We start from the raw sequence: 26818 nt of genomic DNA, 5'->3' as shown, positions 1-26818 counted from the left end.
TAAAAGAACAGCTTTTATTTTAAATAGCATGTTTTTATAATAATGTAATGGTCTTAACTGTCATTTTAGATCAATTTGTTGTGTCCTTGCTGAATAAAAGTATTAATTTCTTTAAAAAAAAAGAAAAAAAAGAGGAAACTTTTGTCTGTCTGGGCATAGTGTTACTCTATTTCCATAACAAGAAGGTATAAATAATACTGGCAGTAGTCTGTCTGTATACCTATTATTGACCACATGAATAAGGTGAAATGTTACTGGGTGTTATTTCTTCTGACATTCTTTTAGGTGGTATCAACAGCTAATGTTTATACGAAACCTCCTGCCATGTGTGCCCTGTGGCACAGGTAAATTGGAACGTATCACCTTTTGATAGACCTGTCTCCTGGCAGCAACAGAGAGAAACAAAAAACAGAGACATCTCTCTTAAAGAGAGGGAACTCCGTTCAGTCTGACCGCAAGACGTGCAGATAAGGATCTTCCCTTGTTGTTTCCAAACTCTTGTTTACTTCAGCATTCCACTGCCACACGAAGACCACTAATTGGTGCAGTGAAAGTGGAGACAGATTTTATGGAATTATGGATAAGCTACATTTGAAGGCATCACACTTTTTTTTCAAAGGGATAGTTCAATTGAAAATTAACAGGGGGTGTGTGAGTTCACTGACCCAAACACTGGATAAGTGTGTGTGAGTGTTGACCCCATTATTCGGAGCGCACATGCACGCAGCAGAGCTGGTGTTGCCGTCACTATCTTTTGTCCCTTTTGTGATGAGTGAAACTCAATCTTGGACCCTGACAGCGCCTCTGTTTAAGGTCTGGCATGATCTCATTCCCTTTATAAAGCGGGGGAGCTGATTTCATACTCAGACTCATTCCACAAAGTCCACAACCATTCACCCCCAAATGTTCTTCCTCTGCTACATATAACTGTTCATTTAGTTCTGGGTTTGGAGTTCATATTGTTTGTGTTTTCCCATAAATTGCTGTGCAACAGTGAATCCAGGGTCAAAAATGAACACTCACTGAGCTGTGACTGAAACCTGGCCTTGGTGAGTAAATAAACTGCTGGTTTTATTTAAATAAAAGAAGATGCCCAACAGAACAATAGTCTGTCCTGGTCCCTTACTGTTTATGTATCTGATGTAAGTGAATCAAATTGTTATAGGAATGGATTATGTGAGAGAATGTTTAGCATTATGTTATGCTAGATTCTAATATGGCTGCATTGCTGGATTATAAGCAGCACACTCGTGATATCTTCATTGTGATATTATTATTTTTGTGTGAGGTTTTACAGACTGTTTAGGATTTGATGAGTTGGAGCTGCTGCCATCATGATCATCAACAAGGCGAAGACACATGCTAAATAAGATTCATTTGGCAGTTGTAACGGTTATGCTCAGTTATGTCTTGTTTTAGTTTCGTTTCTACTCAGTTTGATTGTTTCCAGTTTTCCTGTGTTCCATTGTTAGTTTCTTTGGCTGTTATTTGTTCCCACACCTGTTTCTGTTCTACTCATTATCTCCCTGCTTTATATACCCTTAGTTTTCCTTAGTTCTTTGTCCGTATCATCTATGTTTTATGGTTGTATTCTACTGAGTATTCTCTGTGATTGTATTGTTAAATTCAGTTTATTTCAGCGAATCTCCTGTCGTGTGCTTCCCTGCAGCCTAACGTGACAGCAGTGTAGACAGCTTAGTTGATTATAGTGATTATAATAGGAGTGTTATACTATTGTCACCTTGCTTGATTATAATTTATTTCAAATTTGAATAATCGTTTTGTTATCTGCTGCAAGGGTTAAGTATCTTAATTTACTGAAGCATAAAATAACAATTCATTGTTTTTTATTATTAAATATGTAGCCTATAGACTAAAGACAATGCCATATATAAACAAACAAAATACATATTTTAAATATAAAGTAAATGCACTACATATTTTGCATTTTAAATTTATTATTTATATTTCGCAATAGTAAGAACCAAAGTAAACATGCAATTGTGAGGGGGAAAAAATCAGAATTGTGAGAGTCACAATTACCTTTTAATTTCTTTATTCCGTAGCGGAGACCAGCTTCCATAGGAATTACGGTTTTGTGGTCAGTAAAAATTATTCATAAGTTTTCTCCATTTATCCACCAGTGCACAGTGTGACAGAGTTAATTTTGGTCCATGAGTGGAGAAATGAAAGACATGGAAACTCCCTGGTAAAGTCCTGTCGGGGTGTTTGAACCTGCAAACTAACCACAGTCACCTCCGCCCCCCAAAAATGCACTGATCCATGACCACCAACGTCCTGAATCAGTTTATCATGTGACTGTGCTCTTTTAATGCTGTTCTTCGGGATAATTTTAGATTTAACAAACCCTAAGATAACAGTTGTGCTGGTCTTTCTGCTCTTAAAGAATAAGAAAATATATGCGCTTAATCAGACTACAGCTGGCACACACCTGTAAATCACTTTTGACGCTTTTTTAGTTGCATTTATGTAACTCTTTTTCTGGTGTATAATGACTAGATCCTCACAGCGTTTTTTTAATGGTTTGATCAGGGCACTTTGCAATGTTATGAAATCCCTCTGGATACCTCAGCTGTATATTTATGCACCTGGAGCACCTGTGCACTGTCCTGGGGCCCTGAAACACAAGACACCATTCACTGGTGCTGTTTTTCATGTGGTGTTTAATGGCTAGGAGACATTAAAATCCACAGATCAGTGTTACTGAGTTATCATCCTGGCTAGTCAGGAATCCCCTTTTGTTTTCAGATTAGTTTGTCTCACATGTCTCAGAGTGTGAGGGATAGTCATGCTCATCTGAGAAGGCAGATCTGGACTTCCTGTGTCAGGGGAAGTGAGGGGTCTGAGTCATAAAATTCATATACACTGGTGATTTTAAGAGGGCAACTGTGACCTTACTAAAAATAAAAATAGGAACAAATAGTGGAAAAAGCTGGTATGCTCATATCAGATTTTTTTTTTTAAAGGAGGCAGACTCTCCAGGTCCGTGAGGGAGGCCATTTATATAAGTACCTTAAATGTACATATTTCACAGGGGATTGTGATTTAAAGGGATATTTTACCTAAAACTACAAAATTATTCCAGCATTTATTCACCCTTGTGTTTTTCGAAATCAATCTTAAAAACATTTACTGTATAGAAGAAACATAAGAAATAAATACAGGGATTAGCATGACATGAAAGTGAGTAAATTATGACCATTTTTATGTGTGGGTGAATTTTTCTGCAAGACTTTCCTCTAAATAATAATAATAAGCCCTTACTGAGGTAACAAGGCTATCAAATCCCACTCCTGTGCATTTACACAGCCAATGAAATTCACTTGGGTGTAAAATGTAATTGGCTTAAGCTATGGACTTTTTTTTGTGAAGAGACGTCTCAACATTGACTACTACAGTCTTGAACTTAAATCAATGCTTTTTAATTATACCTATCATTGAGGATGGATGGTGCAATCACGGTCAAAACTGAGAAAATCTCTAGTCTTATTGATTTCATCAGACTATTTCTTTACTTTTAAATGACTAAGAACAATTTATTTTTTATTTACTTTTGTTCAACTACTTTTTGGCAAGATCTTTTAAGTTTTATTTTAGTATATATAGTCCTCAGTATATTTTCTCTGTACTTTATACACCCCTACTGAAAGAAGAAAGCTGAAAACTTTAAAAACTTTATTTTTTAAGAGCTCTCAGCGACTGAGCGAATTTACCTATTTTGAGCACTGTCTAATATTGTTAAAGATTTTAATAGCAGCAATGAGTAATATGTGTAATGTGGATACTATAATGTAAAATATCTTATATCTTAAAATATGTAACTATTACATAAACAAACTACTCCTTGTAATAGGAATCTTAAACACAAGTGATTTCCCTGCTCCTGCTCTCAGCCCAGGTCAAAAGGCCACTGTAAGCTAACTTGGTGTCTAAGAGCTCTGCATGGTGTAATTTTCAACATTTCAGCACCCAGTGAGGCAGAAAGACAGCTGTCAGCACTGCAGATATGCAGAACGGGTCCCCTGTGGCTCTGGATTACATATGCTAAACAATTAAACCGTTCACTTTCACTTTCACCCCAGAGGTCATGAATATGCAAAACGCTCATTAAACGGTTCTTAATTATTGCTTTGCTCTTTTATTTTCTCTGTAGACTCCCAATTGATTATCCAGTTCTTTCTCAAGTGCTTGTTCTATTCTAGACTAATATGCCATCATATGACCTCACTTCAAAATGTCAATCACAGTAGCCCATTCTCTCTCTCATTCAATCCTGAAAGCACAGCTAGTTTCTGGCTGACATCATCCCCTATATCAAACACACTTTGCCTCTGGCTAATACATTGTCATGTTTAAGAATGTTAAATTGCCTTTGTTCTCCAGGAAACCCATTATCTTATTCTTTTTTTAGACTGGTTTATACACAGATTACAGGGATAATTTGCCCCCAAAAGTATTCTGTTATCACTTATTCACCGTCATGTTGTTCCAAACCTCTATGACATACTTTCTCTTGTTGAACACCAAAAAAAAGTAGTTTATCAGGACGTCTGAGCTGCTTTTTTTAATACAATGAAAATGGATGACGACCAGGGCCTCTTTTTTTCAGAAAACAAAAAAGCATCATAAAAGTAGTCCATAGAACGCATTCCAAGTCTTCTGAATCCATACATACCTTTACGTGACAAACCGACTAATAGTTGTAAATCACTGAAAATCGTGCATAGAAAATCTTGCTTGGCAGCCGTGGTCACCATTCACTTTCATTGTATGGAAAAGAGCACCTTGGACATGCATTAAAAGACTCCTTTTGTGCGGCACTTAAAAAAGACATAAGCATGAGTAAATGATTCCAGAATTTTCTATTGTGGGTGAAATATCCCTTAAAGGCATTTTTAAAGAAATGTTTTAGTATGTTTTTCTATGTTAAATGCTTGTTTGCTTTTTGTCTTTCACATATAACGTTTTTTTTGCTAGTAAGCTAGATTGCTTGTTCATTTCAAATTCCATTAAAATGATTATCCAGATGCAATTATACAACAGTATTAAAGGGGTATAGATGTACGAATTGTACTGGTTACAATAACAATCAGAGACAAGATCACACTGGGTGTTTTTCATACTCAAAATGTGCATGTAATACAAACAAGACTCTCACAGCAAAAAGGTTAAATACATGAAGGAGGAGAATTCTCTGCGCATTTCAAAACAACAAGACAACTATTCTCACCCTGGCCCTTTCACCGTCCAGCCATCCCCCACAGGAGTTGGTGGGAGTCTCGTGAATAATGCAGTTCTCCTTTAATTAATTCAAACCTGCTTACAGAACACAAAGACCCGAGTGAGAGGAGAGCAAGTGTAGGGTTTAAAGAGCTCTTAACACACAGCCATGCATCAACCATGATGGCCTGAAGGAGTGTAGAACACATTCTGTAGTTCTGATAGAACCAACCAATGAACTGTAGAACCAAAGTGCATGCGCAACAAAGTTAGAAGAATGGAGCAGGTTCACTACAAGTTAAGATGTTTGACATGGTGTTGATTTTCACAGAAAATTGTTTTGTTATTCGTGCTGTAGAGTTATTTGTATTGTCCTTTTAGTGGTGGGATTATTATAGGGAGATTACCGTCTGGTTGTTCTGTAATAATTCCTGTGGTCACGTCCTATAGGTCAAGTTCCTGCTATCCCTGCTGCGTGGTTCATGTGAGAGTTACCAGGTGTGCTGACTTTAAATGGTCATGACAAAAGTTAGACAGACAGGGTTAGTACGCCATTTTTGGCTCCATTGACAGCTATTTAATTAACACTTTGAAGGCCCAGAAAGGTAGGAAAAACATTGTGGTTCAACCTTAATTTTATGAAGCGACGAGAATACTTTTTGTGTGCTAAAAAACAAAATATCAACTTTATTCAGTAATTTCTTCTCTTCTGTATCAGTCTCCGACACGCGTTCACGAGAGTACCACAGCATATGAGCGTGCGTGTGTGTGTGGTGATGACGTAGGAGCTGGAGTTCTGACATATGACCTACAAGCAGAGGAACGCGTCACACATGCGTCGTGGTGCTCTCATGAACGTGCGTCGGAGACTGATACAGAAGAGAATAAATTACTGAATAAAGTCGATATTTAGTTTTTTTGGCAACAAAAAGTATTCTTGTCGCTTCATAAAATTAAGGTTGAACCAATGTAGTCAGATGGACTATTTTAACAATGTCTTTCCTACCTTTTTGGGCCTTCAAAGTGTTAATTAAATTACTGTCAATGGAGCCCCTCCTGAGCCATCGGATTTCATCAAAAATACCTTTGTGTTCCGACATGAGGGTGAGTAATGAGAGAATTTTCATTTTTGGATGAAGCATTTTTAAAAGTTTTTTGTTTACTTTTGTATGTTAAATGATTGTGATCTTGTGTTGGGTTACCACTTAAAGGGTTAGTTCACCCCAACATTAAAATTCTGTCATCAATTACTCACCCTCATGTCGTTTCACACCCATAAGACTTTTGTTCATCTTCAGAACACAAATTAAGATCTTTTTGATGACTCTTCAAAAAGCTCATAAAAAAATCGTAAAACTAATTGTGATGTGATCTGGAAAACCCATCACATGGTGAAATTTTACCTATTCCAGGTTTTGATCCCATATTAAAGCTGGTTTCAAGCCCTTTCCAAATGTGTTTTTATTTATTTATTCGTTTGTTGGTAACAAATGTTATGGTTATCTGAAGTCCACTGATCGCTATGATTTTCAGGAACGGAATTTTGAGAAAAATAGTTTTAATTAACTGTCACACGTCCTGCTAGCAGGACGATTGGCGCTCTTTTTTATTGCCTTTTTTCATATCACATATTTCAGTAGACATTAGAGATTATGTATCATTCGAAAGCTTACAAACTAAAAAAGCATCCTGCGAAAACCGTTTTTAAATCGGACGATTGAGAGGCGAGCAAGATCTTTTAAGCGAGCAGCTACTTCAGACTCAGGTGTTTTCTTGTGCTCCGCTCCGCATCTCACGATAATGTTCTGTATAACATTTTTTACACAGGACTGGTGGGAAATGCACATTGATATATCTTTATTCTAGATGTTATGTGGTTTATTTTGAAAGGTGAACTGTCTTTGTAGTGTAAAGAGAAGGAGAGCTGTGGGCGATTTTTTTGATGAATGTTTCTATGTGAATAAAAGCATAAATTAAATCTGTTCATCATATAAAGCGCTTGTGTCTTTAGAAATTTTGGACTAAACCGCTCAATTCATATAGATTAGTTTTATGATCTCTTTATGAACTTTTTGAAGATGTCACCAAAAAGATCTTCATTTGATTTCCGGAGATAAACTAAAGTCTTACGGGTTTGGTTCGACATGACGGTGAGTAATTAATGAGAGAATTTGGATTTTTGAATCAACTATCCCTTTAATGTCCAATGTAAAATGTACATTACCATTCAAAAGTTTAGGGTCAGTAGGATTTGTAAAAAAAAAAATTAATACCTTTGTTTATTCAGGTTGCATTACATTGACTTTTACATTGTTATTGTTATTATATAATCCTGAAAAAATTCATCACAACATCCACAAAAATATTAAGCAGAACAACTGGTTTCAACATTGATTACCAAGCCTATTAGAATGATTTCTGAAGGATCATGTGACACTGATGGCTGGGGTAATGGCCGAACATTCAGCTATGCAATAACAGGAATAAATTACATTTTAAAATATATTTAAAAATAAAATAGTCATTTTAAATTGTATAAATATTTCACAATATTTTTGCAATTTTTACTGACCCCAAACTATTGAATGGTATTAATGTAGGGTAATGTAGTAATGTAGGTAATGTTCTGAGAACTACTAGTCAAGATTTTGTAGAGTGAGAGTTCTAGTACTTCGTGCATGACATCACTGTGTTTGTCTCATTGATTGAGGGTCCCATTGTCATTGACAATAGCAGTAAAGCTAGACAAAAAAAAAAGACAAAACAACCAAGAATGCACCATAGTTCCCTCAATGCGGACAACTCGGCTGCACACAGAGGGAGGAACATATGGTCAACAATACATCAACATCTCTCCTCCGCCCCCCATGACAGACACAACACTTTCTACTTCAACTCGGACTCCTTTACCAGTAGTCAACATCCACAAATCAGGCCTGAGTGGTTCATTACGCAGTCCCATCGCTAAGGCTTATCAAAATAGGAAGTGTGGAAATCCATGCAGACTTGTGAACACACCACACGCCCATTCACTGAAGGCGTGGAGTCAGCGGTCACATCCGTCTCTCTCAGCTCTATGTGCTAAAAGTAGATCCTTTAAGATCTACCATTCCAATCACATTCAACACGACTGCTCCCTAATTACTGTAATGAGCATGTTGAGAGGAAAACACCACACACAAACAAACGGCAAGAGCAACGAAGGGAGGACAGAATGAGACCAAAACAGAAAAGGGTGTCAGTTCCTCTGCTGTATGTTTTATTTTTTAATAGTTATTGAGTGTTTACATGCACAATCCATTGATTATGCTAAATAAGATGACACAATTTTATCAAGGAATGGTCACATCGACACCTTTTCTGCGTTTTAATGCCCTTTGCATTTCTGTGGACATTTTGGCCAGACCAGAAACTATTTTATATGTAAACATTTTATTTTTTTAATGATGTGCTTTTTATAGCATTTTGTTGTTCTTGTTATAAAGGTAAAATATAGTGATAATAATACTAGATACTTGTCTTCTTTTGTTGAGCAGGAAGGGGTGAGCGGAGATGTCAAGCCTCAACCCCCCTGCTACCCATCTACGATGTGACCCGCAGTGCTGTATTCAGCCTGTGAGTCGACTAGTGAGATTTGTGACATGTTAATCACAAATGTATTAAAGTTCTCAGCAGTGGCTTCCACTGTTTTCCACATGAGCAACTCCAAAGACAACAGATGCTGCTGCTGCAAAACTTTATAAAACACACACACACCCCTCCTCACAACAGCTACTGTCAGCTACTGAATCTAACACACGAAGTGTCACAGACAGTTTGCAAGCTTAGACAATCATAATTGGCATTTTTTGTTGTTCAAAGACCAAAAATGATACTTTATATATATATATAATGCAAACAAAACAAAAAACAATGCAAACAAAACAAAAAACAGGGAACTTAAACTAAATAAATGTGTTACTTTTCTTACCTGGCTTAAGGTTATGGTTTCTCCAGGTATGTAAAAAACGAATACTCTCCTTATGCAGTCTGTAAGAGTTTCACAGTTTCACAGCAAGCATAGCGATCTAGTGCACAGATTCACACTGATGGACAACAAGACGTGCGTGAACGACAATCCTGTTATGTTGCCACTGACCTCACACTATGAACTGTGCCGGTGTTTTTCAAGCAGTCTTACAATCTCCTTCAAGTCTCTCTCTCTCTCACCCTCTCTCTCTCTCCTAAGTTCAGCCCCAACGGGAGTGATTTAGGATTTCCCAGACACACCCTCTCCAATGGGCGGAACTTGAGGAGTCATCTCATAACCGACTAGCCGGCCCCTGCCCCCAGCAGCTCTCTCCTCTGTCATGTGTCCAGTCCACACAATACCTTGCCCCTTTTTGTTCAAGTTAACTTTTTAAACAAGTATCACAGTTTCTGTTATGTGTCAAATTAATACCAACAATTTAAATAACTGAAGAACTGAAATAGTTCGAAATAACTTTGCAACTAACTCTCATTCATTTGCAACTACATGTAAACTAACTCTCAGAGTATTAGTAGACTGTTAGGTTAGGGTTAGGAGAATAAGTTTACATGTACTTGCAAATTTACTTACAGTCAGTAGAATGTTGGAGGATCATTAAAATAAAGTGTTAGCAGATATTAAGCAGACAGTCAACTAATACTCTAATACAACTAATACCATTGAGTGGTATTTGACATGCAGCTACTTATAGTTAGTAGAATGTCTAAAGTGGACTATCAAAATAAATGCTGTGTCACAATTTGCATACTATCCGTCCTAAATATCCGTCTTCGAAATTATAATTAATGTGTTCCAAATCGTAGTATTTTAAAGTGAGTATTCCAAAGTATTCAACGTGCTACTACATTTCTCTCAGATACGGTTGGAAATTAAATTAAATTGAATGTGGAGGATTTTAACTGTGGTTACTTTTAGTGCATAGTATAAGTAGGGAAATTGAGACTCAGCAAAAGTGTTACCAAATGCTTTTTCAGAAATAGCTAATCGGAATAGCTAAATGTTTTTTTTCTGTTGTCTCTGAGGAACAGAATTTCCCGTCTCTCTGTCCCACATCATTGTCAGTGGGACGATAACAAATGACAAAGGCAGGGTTCCTTCCCCAATGATTCAGGCAGAGACATGAGGCGTGGTGTGATCTGACTAAAGGCTAAGGAGAGTGTGATGATCATGCAGGTGATTCAAAGGTTTGTTTTGTCACTCAGTTACCATCTGAATGTTGTGCAAAACATTGGAACACCTGCCAATGCAGTTCCAAAATCCTCACATAACAATAGATACACATAACATGAATAACAATAGCTATCTTCTTTGTGTGTTGTGCAGTTATATACACAGTTAGCTAAATTATGTTTCATGTCACTATATTGCTTTTTTTAGGATGAGTGGTACTCTTTACTGACCAATCAGTATCTGAAACCAAAACTCTCCATTTCATAATAAAAATTATAGTGTTGTAGGGATATATTTACATACCAAAAGTGCATAAACACTAGTGCCACAAAATGAACTCTCTACTAACAAATGGCGCTTTTCCACTACACAGTACCAGCTCGCCTTGGCTCGGCTCAGCTCGACTCGACTCGCCTTTGTTTGGTTTTCCACTGTGTAAAAGTTGTACCTGTACCTGCTTTCGGGTACTTTTTTTCGTACCACCTCCGGCGAGGTTCTAAGCGAGCTGAGGCGAGCTAAGGCGATACTAAAATGTGACGTGAAAACAATGCCGACTGCTGATTGGTCAGAGAGAATCGTCACTATTCACTGCGTCATCATTGCACGTGCCAGATGGAGTATCCAGAATAACCCCGCCTTTTTTAAATAGTTTAGCCAGAGATAGTTACTAAACTTACTACTATTATTATGGCAACTCGGAAGAATACGCCGTGGTCAAACGAGGAGGTGCAGACATTCCTTTGTTTGGTTGCCGAAGAGAGGATCCAGCGAGAGATTGATGGGGCAACGAGGAACGAAAGGCGTCGCTATGACGACCGGGTACTATTTGTGGCGATACTTTCTGCAATGGAAAACGGAACGAAAAGCGAGCCGAGTCGAGGCGAGTCGAGTCGAGTCGAGCTGGTACTGGTAATGGAAAAGCGCCAAAAGTGTGTGCACTGAAAAAGAGGCATCTGGATTGAAATAGGCCTCCTTAAGTTACAGCACACCTGCCGAGAATACCATTCGTCAAAGTGTCAAAGCCAGACATTGTCATGAAAATAGATATATATATCTGTCAAAGACACACCCAAAGTGCTATTATCAATCTTTGGCTTTGTGCAATTAAACGTGCACACTTTGAAATTGAGCATTTATTATGTGACACAGGCAATAGATCACTAAAAGGGAAGAGTTATGATGAGTGTGTCAACAACATGTCTGGCTTGTTCAGCCCTGGTGTCCTCAAATATGGTAGACACAACCAAAGATAACAATATCCGTAACAAATGAATGGCAAGTATGACAAAACACCTTCACACTAAGTAAATTCGGATTGGGTGAGCCACATCTGAAGTCATGGTAAAATAGCTGTGGCCGCACATCAACTGCATTCACATTAATGCAATTGCAATGTTGCTTACCAACACTAATTAACTCTGTTTTAACTTGACAAACAACTCGCTTTAATAACAAGTTTTTCTTCAACTTGACTTGTTTTTTCTCCTTACTCCATGTTTCTTTGTCACTCACGTGTGTAACATAAAGCAGACCTGTCTGCTGCTTGTGATGTCAATATTTCTACTGTGGTCAGTATTGCAAAATCTCTAGCGCTTGACACATTTCCACTATTGCATGGCATTTGAGGGCCAGCCCTAATGCCAATGATTGAGAGCAGACATTCCTTGATTTAATCTGATGATCTCATCTCCTTAGGCACCTTAACATGGAGTCGGACCACCTTCAGCCCCCAGCAGAGCAGAGCAGCTCCGACTGGAGGAGGAGGGATGGTCACAGAAGACACAAGTAAAGACCAACTAGAACACCTCATACACAGTGCTTTGTTTGTAGCCATGTGTCTGATATATTCTAACTGCAATGATAACAATGTTAGCATTTTTTTTTTAAACAAAAAAATGAAAGTATGTTCTCATGACTATGGAATTTTTGCGATTTTTGTTTTCCTCGCAGCATCAAATATGAGATTGTTATAAGTATTATGTTGCAGTTCCCAATAACGAAACAAGCAAATTAGTAAGTAACTGTTCTTTACATACCAAAGCTGATTTGGAGCTTGGTGAATAATTCTTAATCTATTTTTATGTATTTTTAACTATTTTTATGTATTTATGTGTACATTAAGATTAAAAAGATGAAAGATGGAAACACATCTTTGACTTTCTGCTGCCAAACGTTTCCCAGAATGCCTCAAGACATAAGACCAAGCTCATGTCTCTCAAACAGACACAGGAAGTGTCCCTCAGAAGGGATCTAGAGCTTGTCGAATTATTTTCTTCTTATCTCTGTTTTTGTCAAAGGGAACGTGTTGCCTGTCTTCATTCTACTGGTTCCACTCAAGGCTGAGGACGGTAAGAACAGTTATCAAAGTATGAAATGTAAACTGTCTCGCCCAATTCCACAACATTCAATCATCACGTTTTCAACAGGAAAATATTAATTTCCTCTCATGACTGATTTTCTGAATCATAAAAACATGTGATGTGATAATCATTATTTATACACTGACTCTTACAAACTTTACCATAGGCTCAGACTTTTAAGAATCTTTATAAAGTCATTAAGAGGGTAATGGTGCATGCATAATTCCATTGTATACTCAGGTAGAATAACTATAAAGCCTTATTAAACTGTTACTGGATAAAACCCATGTTAAAATTGAGCAACAACTTGCTCCAGTCTTATCAGCTTTATCTTAGAGCCTGTGCCTCAGATAAACGTGATGTGGAATCTGCTTGTCATGGCTGGTATTTTCCAACACCGGCACCATCAGCAGTGAGCAATGAGCATCCCTACATCTGACCTCTCGGTTTACAGTCTAGCTGTCATCAGGGGGAGTTTAGCTGCCACTTACACATGGACAAGCACGGTCATATTGATGGACTAAATGGCCACTGGTGGCTGGTTGTCCGGTTCCTGCATTCTTACTTGCATAAGTGTAACTCTATTCCAGGTCGCTGGATAAATATGGAGTGAAAGTAAAATTATCTTTACCAAGAAAGAGACTTCATATAGACTGTGCTATCTAAATAGACGACAATATTTCATATTCAAATTCATATGGTAAGCTCACATAAATTTCATGACTTACTAGAGATTTTGTCAAAATGACATAAGATTCTTTCATTTTTCATTGGTGGAACGCAAATACCACATATAAAAAAAGGTATTCCCATCTGATGTTTTTCATAGTAAAATGTGATGTTTAATAAAGAAAATAGGCAGAACTTAATTTTACATTTGGATTGTAAAAAGTGATCTCTATATGACAGGTGGTTAGACAGCTTAAAAATGAAGAGGTCTTGACCATGTCAGCTAAACAAGCTGTGTCAGAGGTGGAGCAGGTTTTAATTATACATAATCCAAAGATTTTTTTTTACTCTTTTCTTCATTTGTCTTCGGACTAACAAGAATTGATGAATCATTCACAGTAAGACCAGGAACATGCACTAAGAAAGTAAGAAATCAGTCATTTTTGATTTTATAATGTATAATGCAAATTGTGTTTTTGCATTGCGTCTGCAATATTATACTAGAGACTTTGGGCATGTTGTCGAACTTGGCGGAATGCCAACACAATCCTCCTCCTAAACCTATTTAAACATTGTTCAGAAGAGAAATGAACACTTTCTTCAGGTGACATTTGTCTAGCAGACAAGAGAGCCTAATGCAGGAATCTGAAAAGCTTTTCACAGAGCAGCAGCAATGGCTACTTTATGTCCCAGTATCATCCGTCATGATTTATTTTGGACATGTATTAAATTTCAAAACAGAGTTTTTTAAAGAGTGGGCCCAGCTGTTCCTTCTGGCTGGGAAATGTGTTTACATTTATGAAATGCTGGCAATGAGCTGGATGTGACTGAAGGGTGAAGGAGCAGAATGCCAGCTCTACTCTCACACCCAGTGTGAGCACAAGGACAGGGAAGAGTTTTCCCACAAAACGCCCTAGAAACGCCTAGAATATATCCAAGAGACACCCTGGGCTTTCATCTGACTGTGATGAGCTTTCTCACGTTTTCTCACAGGATCAACCCTGGCTCTCAAAATATTTACAATTCTTTTTCTTCTTTTTTTCTAATGCTTATGCAGGATTAGGCTTTACAAAACACCCAAGTGCTTAATGAAAGAACTGCATAAATGTGAGCATATATATACTCTGTAATTTAACCATTTTTATGGGTAGTCTTCATCTTAGTTTCTGCAAGACTAAAAAATAAATGACATAATAAGTAAAATAATATTAAACAAAATTATGAAACCCACCTGGAATGATTAATTGCTTACATTGGCTATTATGTAGCTCAGAAATGCTTATGTATGGAATTGTATATATGGTGGCATCCCTTTGAATGAATCTGCAGTCTGCACAGAGAGCAGGGAAGGCAGTGAGCCAACCACTCATTTAATAGCATGCTTTATTTAATAGTACACTCCAGCCCTTCTACTGAAGAGCAGCCTGTCATCATTGAACATCACTGCAATGCCGTGCTCCAAATACATGTGAGTACTGTTTATGCACTAACACATTTTTCAATTACACAAAAGGCTCCAAATAAAATACAGTAGTGCCTGAAGTGTCTTTTAAACGAAACATCTCTGTGTTCAACAGATGACACAGATTTGGCACAACATGAGGTTGAGTAAATAAATGACAGCCCTTTTATTTTTGGGGGCAACTGGATTCTTAATGCTTTTTAAATATGCACTTTTACAAGTAGAAATGCTTGGGACATTGATTTCAAACCGCTACCTGTAATAAAGTACAAACATAAAATAGTTAATGTGAACTGATAAATAAATAAAGCTTAAATAAAAAATATAGTTTTTGTATGTAGTATAAAATTTGAAAACCGTTGTTACAATAATTTTGCTAGCTGTCTTGGAGAAAACCGCGTTTACTCATGAAACTATCAAGATCTCTCACAAGGCCGCAGCAGTGGAGACTCGTACCACTCTTTGCACGGAGCATGGTGGTCTACGAAATTGCATGTGTAACATTTGCATTTCTCACAGGAAGTGAGGACTACAGGGGTTGAATGGAGACACTACTAGAATAGGCTGTTAAAGTTGTTGAAACTGGTTTAATCAGACCACCTATTGAGTCCTTAAACAGCCCAAACATTTTAGGAAAACAATAGTTATAGTCCTCAAGCACGGGACCATGCCAGTAGAGACCAGACGTCTTTAAATCACTTACTATACCAGACTACTTAAAACTTTTGCCTGCGTTGTAAACAAAAGTTTGTGTTACAGACTGCTTGATTTGTAGTATAAAATAATCCATGCATTTGTTCAAAAGCTGTTCAAAACTATTCCTTAAGGTTACAAAGCTTGGAGACAATTTTATTTGCAGGCTCGCTGGTCCAAGATATCTAACTCAAGAGCCCATTTTCAAAAGTGTCAGAGTATCTATAGCAATGGAGTCGAGGTAGTATGTTATGCCTGGGAAACGAGCCTCAGCCTGTCAGCCCACTGTTTGTGTGTGTGTGTGTGTCTTGACATGCTTTTTAAGGACTTAATTACACACAGTGGAGGGGTGCCCCCACAGCAACGCTTACTGCCGGGATTACGGGATGGGCGAAAGAGTTAATAATCACCTGGCAGCTCCAGCACACAGCAGCATGTGTCTGCTCCTCCTCTACATAGACACGCGTCTGTGTCTGTTTGATGGAAGGTTAGGGGTGGCAGTGTTGCCAGATTTTGCTAAAAAAAAACAAGCAAATTGGTATGACAAAACAAGCCCAGAATAAGCAACCTACCTCATCCAAAATAAGCAACAAGTCATTTTTTCGTGCTCTCGTGTGGGTGGCGCATGAGAATCTTATTTATTATAGAATAAACTTGGAGTTTAGACTTATTTTTAATGCATCATTTTCTTTTTTCGCATTAAAATATTTAATGCATACAACAGGACAACAAAATCAATAATTAAATCAGTGCACAAAACGTGCACATACAGCTATTGGTCGAGTGGCATTTTTTCTTGTATTCGTTTATCAGTGGGTTAGAAGAAGAGGGCCTGAGAAAGGCAGAAACATGGGAGAAAAGGAGAAGCAAACTATACGATTAATGACACAAAGTAAACCTTGGCTCAAATGGCAGGTGGGAATTTTTTCATGATGGCTATTATTATTCGTTCATAATTGTGGGGCAAGCACTATCAACACCAAATACGTGACAGTATTTTGTAAATAAATCCCATAAGAATGCATCCTGCAAGTGCTCACATTTACAAGCGACCAGAGTCCAAACTCAGAGTCACTTATAACTCATTTTAACTTAACATTCCATGTTTTTTCAAAGCAGCTTTACAGAAAATTGTGACTTAATGTCTAAAGCCACACATGAGTGACACTGGAAAAATGTTTACACTGAATGTACTTATGTACTTACTAAATATAATCTAGTTACATGTAATACTAAGTCATGTCCATTGAATACATGTAATGATACCATTTTCAGTTTTTTTTAAGTAAGACAATATCTAAACTATAAGGATAATGATTAGGCCTAGTTTAGTTTTTGAAGTCAATCCTAATATAAGCTGACATGGCAACACTGAGAGGTGTATAGTCGGACGGAAGGATGTCTTTGTGTGTGAGTGTGCGGAAACAGGTCCATTCATGACTCACATCAGTGTTGACAGTAAATGCTTCTTATGTTTCTGAGTGTTCTCTGATGAACCGTAATCTCTATAATTTCAGCACACTGACAAGGTGCGTATTGCTTTCAAGGCTTCAAGGTGACTCTGAGATCTTGAGGATAGCATAATTATGTTTATCTCATATGAAAACTTTGCCACCAGGCTGAGTTGGCGTCAAGCTTATATATAGACACTACCATTACACACACACAATACTCGACAGGGGGATCTGTCCTGCACTCCAATGCTTCGTTTTGTGAACTAATCCCTGTTGATTTGACCCCATATGTATTTGTCCCCTAGCATAATGTGCTTGCGGCCTTTTCCTGAACTGCTCTCCCACATGCAGGCTTGCTGTGATTAATGAAGCTCTTCAGTGCTGGTCTTTATGCATGGACAGACATAGTCACAGGCTGTCCAGTACAAGCAGGGCTTCAGAGACAAGAGGACAGGAACCAGAGAATCAGCCCAGCTAGAGAAAACATCCATGAAGAGATAAGCTCCTGCTTCTGTTTTTACACCACTGGTTCATGCATGATGTGTGCATACTGCATAGAGAGGGATACTTTAATGACAGGTTTAGTCCTTTAGAGTTTAATGATTCTGTTACACCTTTTGTATTTTAAAAAGCCCATAAAAGTAGCAGAAGGTCAGTCAGTCCAGTCAGTGGCCATCTTGATGATGCCCCCAGGCAGCTATTGTCTATGTAGAGAATAGAGTCCAGCTTCTATCTACACAGCTTTTCAAAAGTTTGGGGCCAGTAAAAAAAATTTCTTCTAAAAAATGATAACATTTATTCAGGAAATACACATTAAGTTGATCAAAACTGACAGTAAAGACATGTCACAATGTTACAAATGATTTCCATTTCAAACAAATGTCTGCTTGCTATATAGTGAAGAACTGAAGAGCTGGATTTATAAGTTTGTGGCATTTTGAGACATTTAGTAGCAAATAAATTTAGATATCATCGGGAATTTTATATTTTGCTTTGTTCTCACAGCTAAGTCTGATTTTAGATTTACTTGGCCCGTAAACGTCACATGAAAATTAAGTGATTTGCCACTTTATATAAGAACCATTCCTGTCTAAGCAGGTTGATAGTCAAAAACCTGGCTATACAAGACAAGACAGAAAAAAGCATGTGAGGCAATGGGAACAGGATGAGAAAGTGAGAAATCAGAGAAATTAGATATTCAGAAACCCATGGGCCTCATTTATAAAATGCTGTGTAGAAACCATCCTACAATTGATGTATCATTTCTCAAATGTGCCTATGAGTGATTTAGAGAATGAGCAAATGCACAAAAAAACGTGTGTACATCTCTTTTGTAAATCCGCCTTGTAAACGTTGCTTGATTAATTTATGAAACATATAACATATATTAACATATAAAAGAGCACCAGAATCTCCAATCTTTTACTAGAAAATGTCGAGAGGCAAGAATTCCTTGGATTTCCAAATGCCTGCACTGCAGTACTCTGACTCTTTGCCACAAGGAAAAGTGTGTACTTCTGCTTAGACCCTGATGTGGTGCTAAGCACTTTTCCATGTCAAAGACCATTTTTATACATATCAACGTTGGTGTGGAAGTTCAAATCTGTGTGTACAAACATTTTACAAATGAGGCCCCATGTGAGAATAAGAAGGACTTAACCTCTTTTTGCTTCACGCTCTTGCAGCACTTGGATGCTAGAGAGAATGTGGATGCGATGGAGACGACTTTGGACCCCCAAACCCAAGAGATCCATCTCTGTGAGGTGCAACAAGTCCTAAAGAGAGACAGAAACACGGAGATGAAGTGATTTAATGTGTGGTGAGAATAACTAGGGCTAGAACCAATTGCTATCTATCATTCACACACGCAAACATCAGAAAAGTGAACGGTTTAAGCTAACAGTGTGTCATTAAGGCCCCATGCCTCACCACTCCTCAGATTCCGGCCTTGTGTTGCTTTCACAACATAACATTCCTTCTGCTTTTGACACAACAAAAACACACGGCTATGTTTTAGACAGCATCTCTGCTTTCATTGTTCCCGGCAGGACAAAACAAGAGCCGTTTAATAAAAGGGTCATGTGCTATTTTCTGCTGTTTAGCATTTACAGCGCACATGCCAAAGCATTCCTTCCTAAATAAACAGTAATAAACATGTACTGCCACAACATATTGGGTTATTTGGGACTGCCCATAGTTTGTCAATACAACTAAAATTACTTCACTCAGTTTTTTGTGGCTGCATCCCAATTTTAATATTATCTGTTTGAAATAGTATGCAAGATTTTAATGTGTTTGTTTGTTAGCTATTTGTTTAGATGTTAGCCATTTCTGTGGATTGCATATTTAATTGTACATGTTCATTTCTCCCATCTAATGCACACTTAAAATTATTTAACTACACCATAATGTTATTTTACATGTTATTTTCTGCTGATCTCAAAATTAGTATTCACTTTCATACTGTAAATCCTAATGTTGTGATGCCCACATTTTTCTTATAGCATTCAAAATGACTGGTTTTAATTTATAGGTTTTTTTTTATCGAGATAAAAGAGTAAAAATATATAATATAAAGCAAAATCTACTTTTTATAACATGTCCTGGTAATCTAAGTGCTATTCATTCTTATTCCAACCACCTTTACCAAGTCATTCGTTAAGCATGACTCGAAGGTTCAGTGTGAAATCTTTTGTACTGAGTTGGTGCAGCGAGGTGAAGTCGTGTTGATCTAACACTGGAGAAACAGATGCATGCTGCATTGCTCTCTTTGTATGTCTTATCTCATCTGCCTCATCCAATGCATTCAGAATCCCATACATCAGCAAGCACTCTTTCCCACTACCATGTCTCTGTTTTTACAGGCTAGCTTGGGGAAAGAGAAAGGGTGGTGGACAGGGACGGACAGAATGATAGACACAAAGAGAGTCAGTGAAAGACAGTGCGGGAGAGAGAGAGAGAGGGGGGGGGGGGTGTCAAAGAGATGGAAAAAGAGGGGATAACATATGCTGGTAAGGGCCTATTGTTCAACTTCCTTCAACCCACAGATGAATCTAACAAGCCATGACAAAGTCTCTGCTCCCTCAAACTCTTAATTTACAGTGTGTGGTCTCATATCAATCTCTCATGCTGAAACTTCAAAAACATGTCACTGGGCAGCTATTCAGACACCTCACTTTGAGTGGGCTGGTAGATATAAGAGATGTGCTACTTTGTTGTTTTATCAGTAGGTTTGTTAATCTTACTCCAGTGTCCTAGGAGGTGGCTGCTTTAAGCGTTTGTGTGTATGTGTGCCCATATATCCTTTTTTTTAATTCAGAAGAAAAAAAAAGGTTATATGGTACAGTGATGGTATCAGATGACAAAACTATGGTACTTTGATGATGATGGTGGTGGTGGCACTGAAAGCAGGGTTGCAGAATTGAACTGAGAATGCTTTATAATTCTAATCAAATTCTTGGATTTGAAGTAAGGTATAGCAAACAGGAAGCAGAATTGAAATTCTAAATTGAATTTAATGAAGCAGAAAGGGAACATAGATCCAAAAGTGCAATCAGTGTAATTTTAAGATAAAGGCAAGTTCATGAAGACTTAAGAGTTTAAAATGTTTTTTTTGGGGGGGGGGGGCATTTTTTCTACTCACACACAAACACAATGGTATTTATATTTGGTGGAGCATGCTGTTATACTATGATTCCTGTTGATTTTTTGCAATAGATTCTACTTTACAATTACAGTATTCATGCACCATGATACTGTAATTTACCTGGTACTATCATGGTACCATAGTATATTTGTGGGCAGCTGTAGATTTCAATCGCTGATTATTTTGTATGTGTGTGGGTCAAAGATATTAGTCACTCAAATCAGTTATAAAATAAAGAGAAAACATCTCGTTCATCACCAGTTTAAGTGGTAATGGATACGTAATAGCAGTTTTATTGGTTCTGTTTTTCATGCAGACTTTACCCTGCACTCCATTAGATGTAATCAGTGAAATACGATTCAGCATTAATGTGCATTACACAGTGTAATCAGTAAGCCTATAATGGACATTTGGTCATCTCAGTGTCAACACTACTGTTGTTTCTGATTGCCATGTTCATTTCATTCTTGGCAGTTGAGTGTCTCTTTTCCTAGTTTTTTTCTCTCTTTCAAAGGATGGGGACCTGGTTAAATTGTAAAGTGGATAATTGTGTGGAAGACAGTGACTTATACTGCTTTTACAAATGTTTTTTATGGTGTGTACAATAAATTATTTCAGAGTAACTGGACTTCTTTATAGGGCACTGAAAAGGAGCCACCTGGGACTCAACTTGTGTGCGACAAAACAGGTAGTGGTAGACAGGTAGTTTTCCATTACATACAACTATAATGGTTATGACTAGAATGCACGTGGAAAATGTTTTGATGATTAGATTATCAGGTGCAGGTTGTTTAATTATAGGTGGAGCTAAACTTTACAGGAAGGTGGTTCTCAAGGAGCAGCATTGGACAGCCCTAATGTAAATGGAAGCACAAAAAAATATCTAAAATGATTGGATGTACAATTTAGGAGTATTATGCTTTGCTAGACATTAACCATATTTATTTCGCTCTCTCCTTCTGAGTATTTAGACATCAAACAAACTCCTTGAGACACGGTCAAATGGGCACAGTTAATTGTATAACCCATGTTAAATATTTCTGTGTAAATGTAGAGTGAAGTTTAAAGTTTAGGATTATTCGTGTAATTAAACTCTTTTGTTGGCAGTAGCTGAAGTGTAGCGCTATGATCAGAGTCAAGCGTGCATACTGGCATCTGTAAACCACAAAAATGCTTTCAGAATCTCCAATTTGCTGCTGTTCCTGGACGAACTTACATTCCAGTTGGAATGTGCTGCCAAGAAAAAAATGGCTGAAAATACAGATGTCAGATCAGCTGGTTTACATTCAGTAAGATGCTGTGAAAGGAATCTCAGCATGCTTTCCCGAGATTAAACACAAAGTTTAGATTTCACTTTTCTGTAATGTTTACTGGTTTTCAAAGCTCACTTTGAACAGCTCCATCAGTTGTTTATGGTTATAAATTAAGACAGAATCACAGACAGTCATGGAATTTCAAATGACTGTTTGAATAATTGCATGGTAGTTTAAATGCTGTATGTGGTATGCAGCACTGTGTGTGAGGGCGCACGCGTGTGTGTGTGTGTGTGTGTGTGTGTGTCTAAACTCACAGTGTGTGCTGACTTTACCTCCACTCCATCATATTCTTCATCGAATAGCGTGCAGTACTGAGGTAAGCCCAGTTGACTTAGCCATTTCGAGATGGACATGTGCTTCATGATAGAAATGTATCCAAGTGTTGCCTCAAAAATTCTCCGCATGGAAGGCTAGGAGAAAAGCAAAGCATTATTTGCGTTAATAAAGTGATTATTTGAGATTATTTAAATGAAAAAATCTAGACGGATAGATAGATTTCAACTTTTTTCATGATGAACTATTCATGGCATGAGTTATTTAACTGTTGTGTTGACACATGACATTTGAGTCATTTATGAGCCTTGCCTTCAGACACAAATAAAGCAAACTGTACAGAATCATCTGCTTTCATAGAAGCTAAAAAAAACATTAGCCCACAATCCAGAGGTTGCAACATTCTGTCTGCACATGATACTTTCTCTGTGAGCCCTGGGGGTCCGCAAAATGCAAGCACATGGTACTTGAGGTGCACTCCTAAGAAATCTAATAAGCGGTTTGAACAGTTTCATTATGATTAAGAAGTGATTCACGGTGCCCTGTCGTGCATGGGTGTGTGCATGTGTGATGGGTGGAGCACATGTGCATAAATGCATACTGTATGTACATGTTTGGATGCGTGTGTGCATGATTCTGGAAATCCACCCTCAAACTGACTGTTAAACACCACTATGGGTTTATGGTGTTGGCGTACTATACAATCCAGCTTCCCTCAGTTTAATAGCTAATTAATGAGAGGGCAGCATTTTTACTCCCTTCCCTTCAAAGTATGATCGGACAAATCCCTGGAAGTTTATCTTCCATAAGACATTCTGTGTGGGGGCAGTTATTCACAGGTCAGAAAGATGTATGTCCTCTTTAGATTTGGATTCCAACACAAAAATGCAGAGGAATTGAATTAATTAAAAAGGCTGGGTGAGGCAGCAGCGTTTTTTTTTTATATCTTGGCAAGATATGTCCTATAATTTAAAAAAACATCCAGAGAGAAGACCATTACAGTTATTAGTGTGTGTGTGTGCGTGCGTGCGTGCGAGAGAGAGAGAGAGAGAGAGAGAGAGAGAGAGAGAGTGAGTGTGTGTGTATTTATAGACTGTGTGGGCTCCACTTGAGAGAAGAAGACCCTGTCACCTTGCCTGAGAGAACTGCTTTGTCAAGGGTTACTCCTGCCAACAAAATAATCCACTTCACAAATCATAACTAATCATGCCCTAAACATCATCTCATGCTTTATTTAGTGTTTCATCATGACAGGGATGTAGATTCAGACCAATCGAATGATAGCATGTGATATTGCTTTTATACAGCAGTTCAATAAACAAAAGGTAAATAATCAGTAACTTACATTTTAGACACATTTTATTAGGTTACTTTATCTGTTTTTGCTCCAACAACGAAAATATTTTCAAAGATTTAATCCCTGCACGTCTCTGAGCTACATACAGTGGTGGTGTTCCTGAATGAATCAGTGTCACAAAGAGAGAATGATTCAATGACTCATTAACTTGTCTCGTCCCTGAATGACTCGGTGTGATTGAACAAATTCGTTGAATAAATGATTCAGTGGCTCACTCATAAAGACATTGGTCGCCGCCTACTGTTGTATCAATGTAACTTGTAGTCACTGAAAAATGTCCACCAAGTGAACCAGAACTAACTGTTGGAATTATTACTTAAGTATGAGGAATAAAAATAGTTATGTTTTCTTTAGCAAGCAGCATTTTTTGTATGGTTTGCCCTACACTGATGAGACCTAAATTACTGCGCCTACAATTTGACACCAAATTAAAACAGGGGTTGGAGTGGAAAGAAAATATTTCATTAAATCACGTTTCAGTTTCTTAACTCGTCATCTACCCCTTGAACTTGATCTCATTTTTATGAGCCCTGCAGTATTTCATTTTGCAAATGCAGACATGCACCAGTCAGGAAGATCCTGACGTCCCTGTTTTCACAGCAGTCAACTCCCATCCACTCTCACACAATCGGCAATAAAAGCAGCTGTGGAAGTGGTGGAACATGGCTCATAAAACTGCTGAGGCAATACAGCAAAAAATGTTGCAGTTAATTCAATATGGGTTGCAGGCCCAGCTGTGCTCACAGTCAGTGTATAGCCCATCCCTGGGGTGAAGCAATCAGAGGAGTAGCTTACACAATTGCCGGGACGTTTGTTCCTGTCGTGAATGTCAATGCCCCTGTGGCCACATGGAGAGATGTATGGTGGGGCTCACACATCAGAGGACAGGTTGTTTGGGCTGACCACCCTTGCAGCACTTAAATCAACAAGTGCCTTTAATCTAATCAAGTGCCTCTTTAATCGACTATTAGTTGATTCGGTTTAAATGATATTCAAGCTATTAGCTTCACAGTTTAAATTATATTCATGCCATTAGGTCCAATACACATAGTTTGTTGTTTACTTTTCAAGTCCAGTGCATATGCCAATTTGTATGCATTTGTATATTCAATTAATTCCGTAAACAGACTAAAAGCTACTAAAAGTATATATACTATTAAAAGCATATATATTATTGCTTCAAGTGATGAAGTTGAAGGTGGATGCTGATGATGAAGCACAGTTGTCTGGCTGTTATTCATTCAGTGGGCTCAAGCATCTGCATGATCCAATCTCTTTAAAAGCCACATTGCATCCTGACATGGCTTGATCACATTTAGGGTTTAGTGTGCACATGCACCCACATATCAATGTCATATATGATTGTGTATCTTAACCATTGATAGAGTGCTGAACAAGATCATGTTCATCATATTCAACATATTGTTCCTCCACTTCTTCAAGCGTTACTGCATGTTTTAGACTGAAATGAAATATGCTATAGCATTCACTATTACTGCGAGGTCTATATACTGTACATTATGGGTGGGAAAAAAAAGCTCTGATGATTAGAAAGCATGCGACAGGAACTAATTACTGCACTCTGTGGGCTGAAGACACGTGAAGTCACACACTGTGTTGCTTTGAACATCCTGTTTGGGATACAGAAGCCCCCTTCCTGTTTCCTCTGTTGTGGTTGCAGATTCATGGTTTTGGAGGGAAAGAAACAACAGACTGCCTGGCTCCTTTGCACTCCAATGACTTTGACCATTAATTCTTAATTTACTTCTGATAAAATTATTATTTATTTATTTTTTGTTTATTTTGTTTACCTGAATTTTCTTTAATATTGATTTCCGTTTTTAGACATGTGACAAGACTAAAGTAGTGCAGATCTTTATAGTGTATAGGCAGAATATATAGACATGTTCTACGATATGCACATATTCTTAAAGGAGTTTTAAGTTAATCTTGATCGTTAGACCTTTGTGAGTACTGACTATAGAAAAAAAAAACGAACCGGATTGGTGCTTGCTACGCGGAGCTGCGACCGCGAATGCCCAGAGCTCCCACCCAGCTAAAACGGCAGCTATGGGGGCATGGACATAAAGAGCGTTTTTGAGCCTCTTAACAGACACAAAATGCAATTAAAATGTCTGTCCAACATGAACAGGGACCCTACATGTGAACAAGATACGTTTAGCAACTTAGCCATTGTTTCAACTCACCTAAATAGTCTTTTAGACGGCAAGCTGTAGTCTCGCGCTGCAGTCCCGTGCTGTAGCAGGAAAAGGCAATGTCCAGGTGGGAGGAGCGTTGATCATGTGCGACGAGTTAAGATCAGAGTTGCTTACAAGTGAAGAAGAAATGGTACGTGTTTGTGCCTTTCCGAATTGTGGCAACAGAATGCGAAAATATAAGAGCTTAAATTTTCATCGTCTTCCTATTCATGACCTCGAGATTCTGCAGTTGTGGCTAGTTGTACTTCAACTTGTGCAAACTCCCGTAGAAGTACTACGCGCTAAAATTACCGCATTTGCAGCGAACACTTTGACAAGGATGACTACACACACTCAACACAGCGGGGCCGTTTGAAGAAAAATGCCATTCCATGTACGAAGACGGGTGCAACCACTGTGGAGGAAATGTAAACTTTATTTATCCTTCCATTTGGGCACACACGGCATGAGGAGAGATATGTGCATGAATGTTTTTGTAGTCTTATTTACAAAGCTTTAATTATTTCACTAGCTTCTTCGACTTGAATTGTAATTGTATTGTAATTGTATTCGCTGCAAATGCGGTAATCTTTAGCGCGTAGTACTACGGGAGTTTGCACATCAAGTTGAAGTACAACTAGCCACAACTGCAGAATCTCGAGGTCATGAATAGGAAGACGATGAAAATTTAAGGTCTTATATTTTCGCATTCTGTTGCCACAATTCGGAAAGGCACAAACACGTACCATTTCTTCTTCACTTGTAAGCAACTCTGATCTTAACTCGTCGCACATGATCAACGCTGCTCCCACCTGGACGTTGTTTACCTTTTCGGGCTACAGCACGGGACTGCAGCGCGAGACTACAGCTTGCTGTCTATTTAGGTGAGTTGAAACAATGGCTAAGTTTCTAAATGTATCTTGTTCACATGTAGGGTCCCTGTTCATGT

At 38.0% G+C, this 26818-nt stretch overlaps 1 protein-coding gene across 5 annotated transcripts in view; it reads right to left on the bottom strand.

The window, feature by feature from the left end:
* Nucleotides 1–26818, bottom strand: part of bcar3 (BCAR3 adaptor protein, NSP family member) — a 77848-nt gene that overhangs the window by 40537 nt on the left and 10493 nt on the right. Inside the window, exons 2-3 of one of the 5 annotated variants that reach the window (XM_077222752.1) lie at nucleotides 22314–22451; nucleotides 18740–18854 (exon numbers count right to left, since the gene is read on the bottom strand). In XM_077222752.1, coding sequence (XP_077078867.1) covers nucleotides 18740–18854; nucleotides 22314–22445 — 247 coding nt within the window. In that variant the 5' untranslated portion in view covers nucleotides 22446–22451. Of the gene's footprint in view, nucleotides 1–5251; nucleotides 5309–9211; nucleotides 9488–18739; nucleotides 18855–22295; nucleotides 22452–26818 lie in introns of those variants that run through there. The other 4 variants (XM_077222751.1, XM_077222753.1, XM_077222754.1 and 1 more) reach the window with 4 other exon arrangements.

This window comes from Siphateles boraxobius, unplaced genomic scaffold (assembly GCF_051911475.1).
Source record: "Siphateles boraxobius isolate OS27281-9 unplaced genomic scaffold, OSU_SipBor_1 9, whole genome shotgun sequence".
Classification (NCBI taxonomy): domain Eukaryota; kingdom Metazoa; phylum Chordata; class Actinopteri; order Cypriniformes; family Leuciscidae; genus Siphateles; species Siphateles boraxobius.
This window is presented reverse-complemented; position numbering and strand designations above follow the sequence as displayed.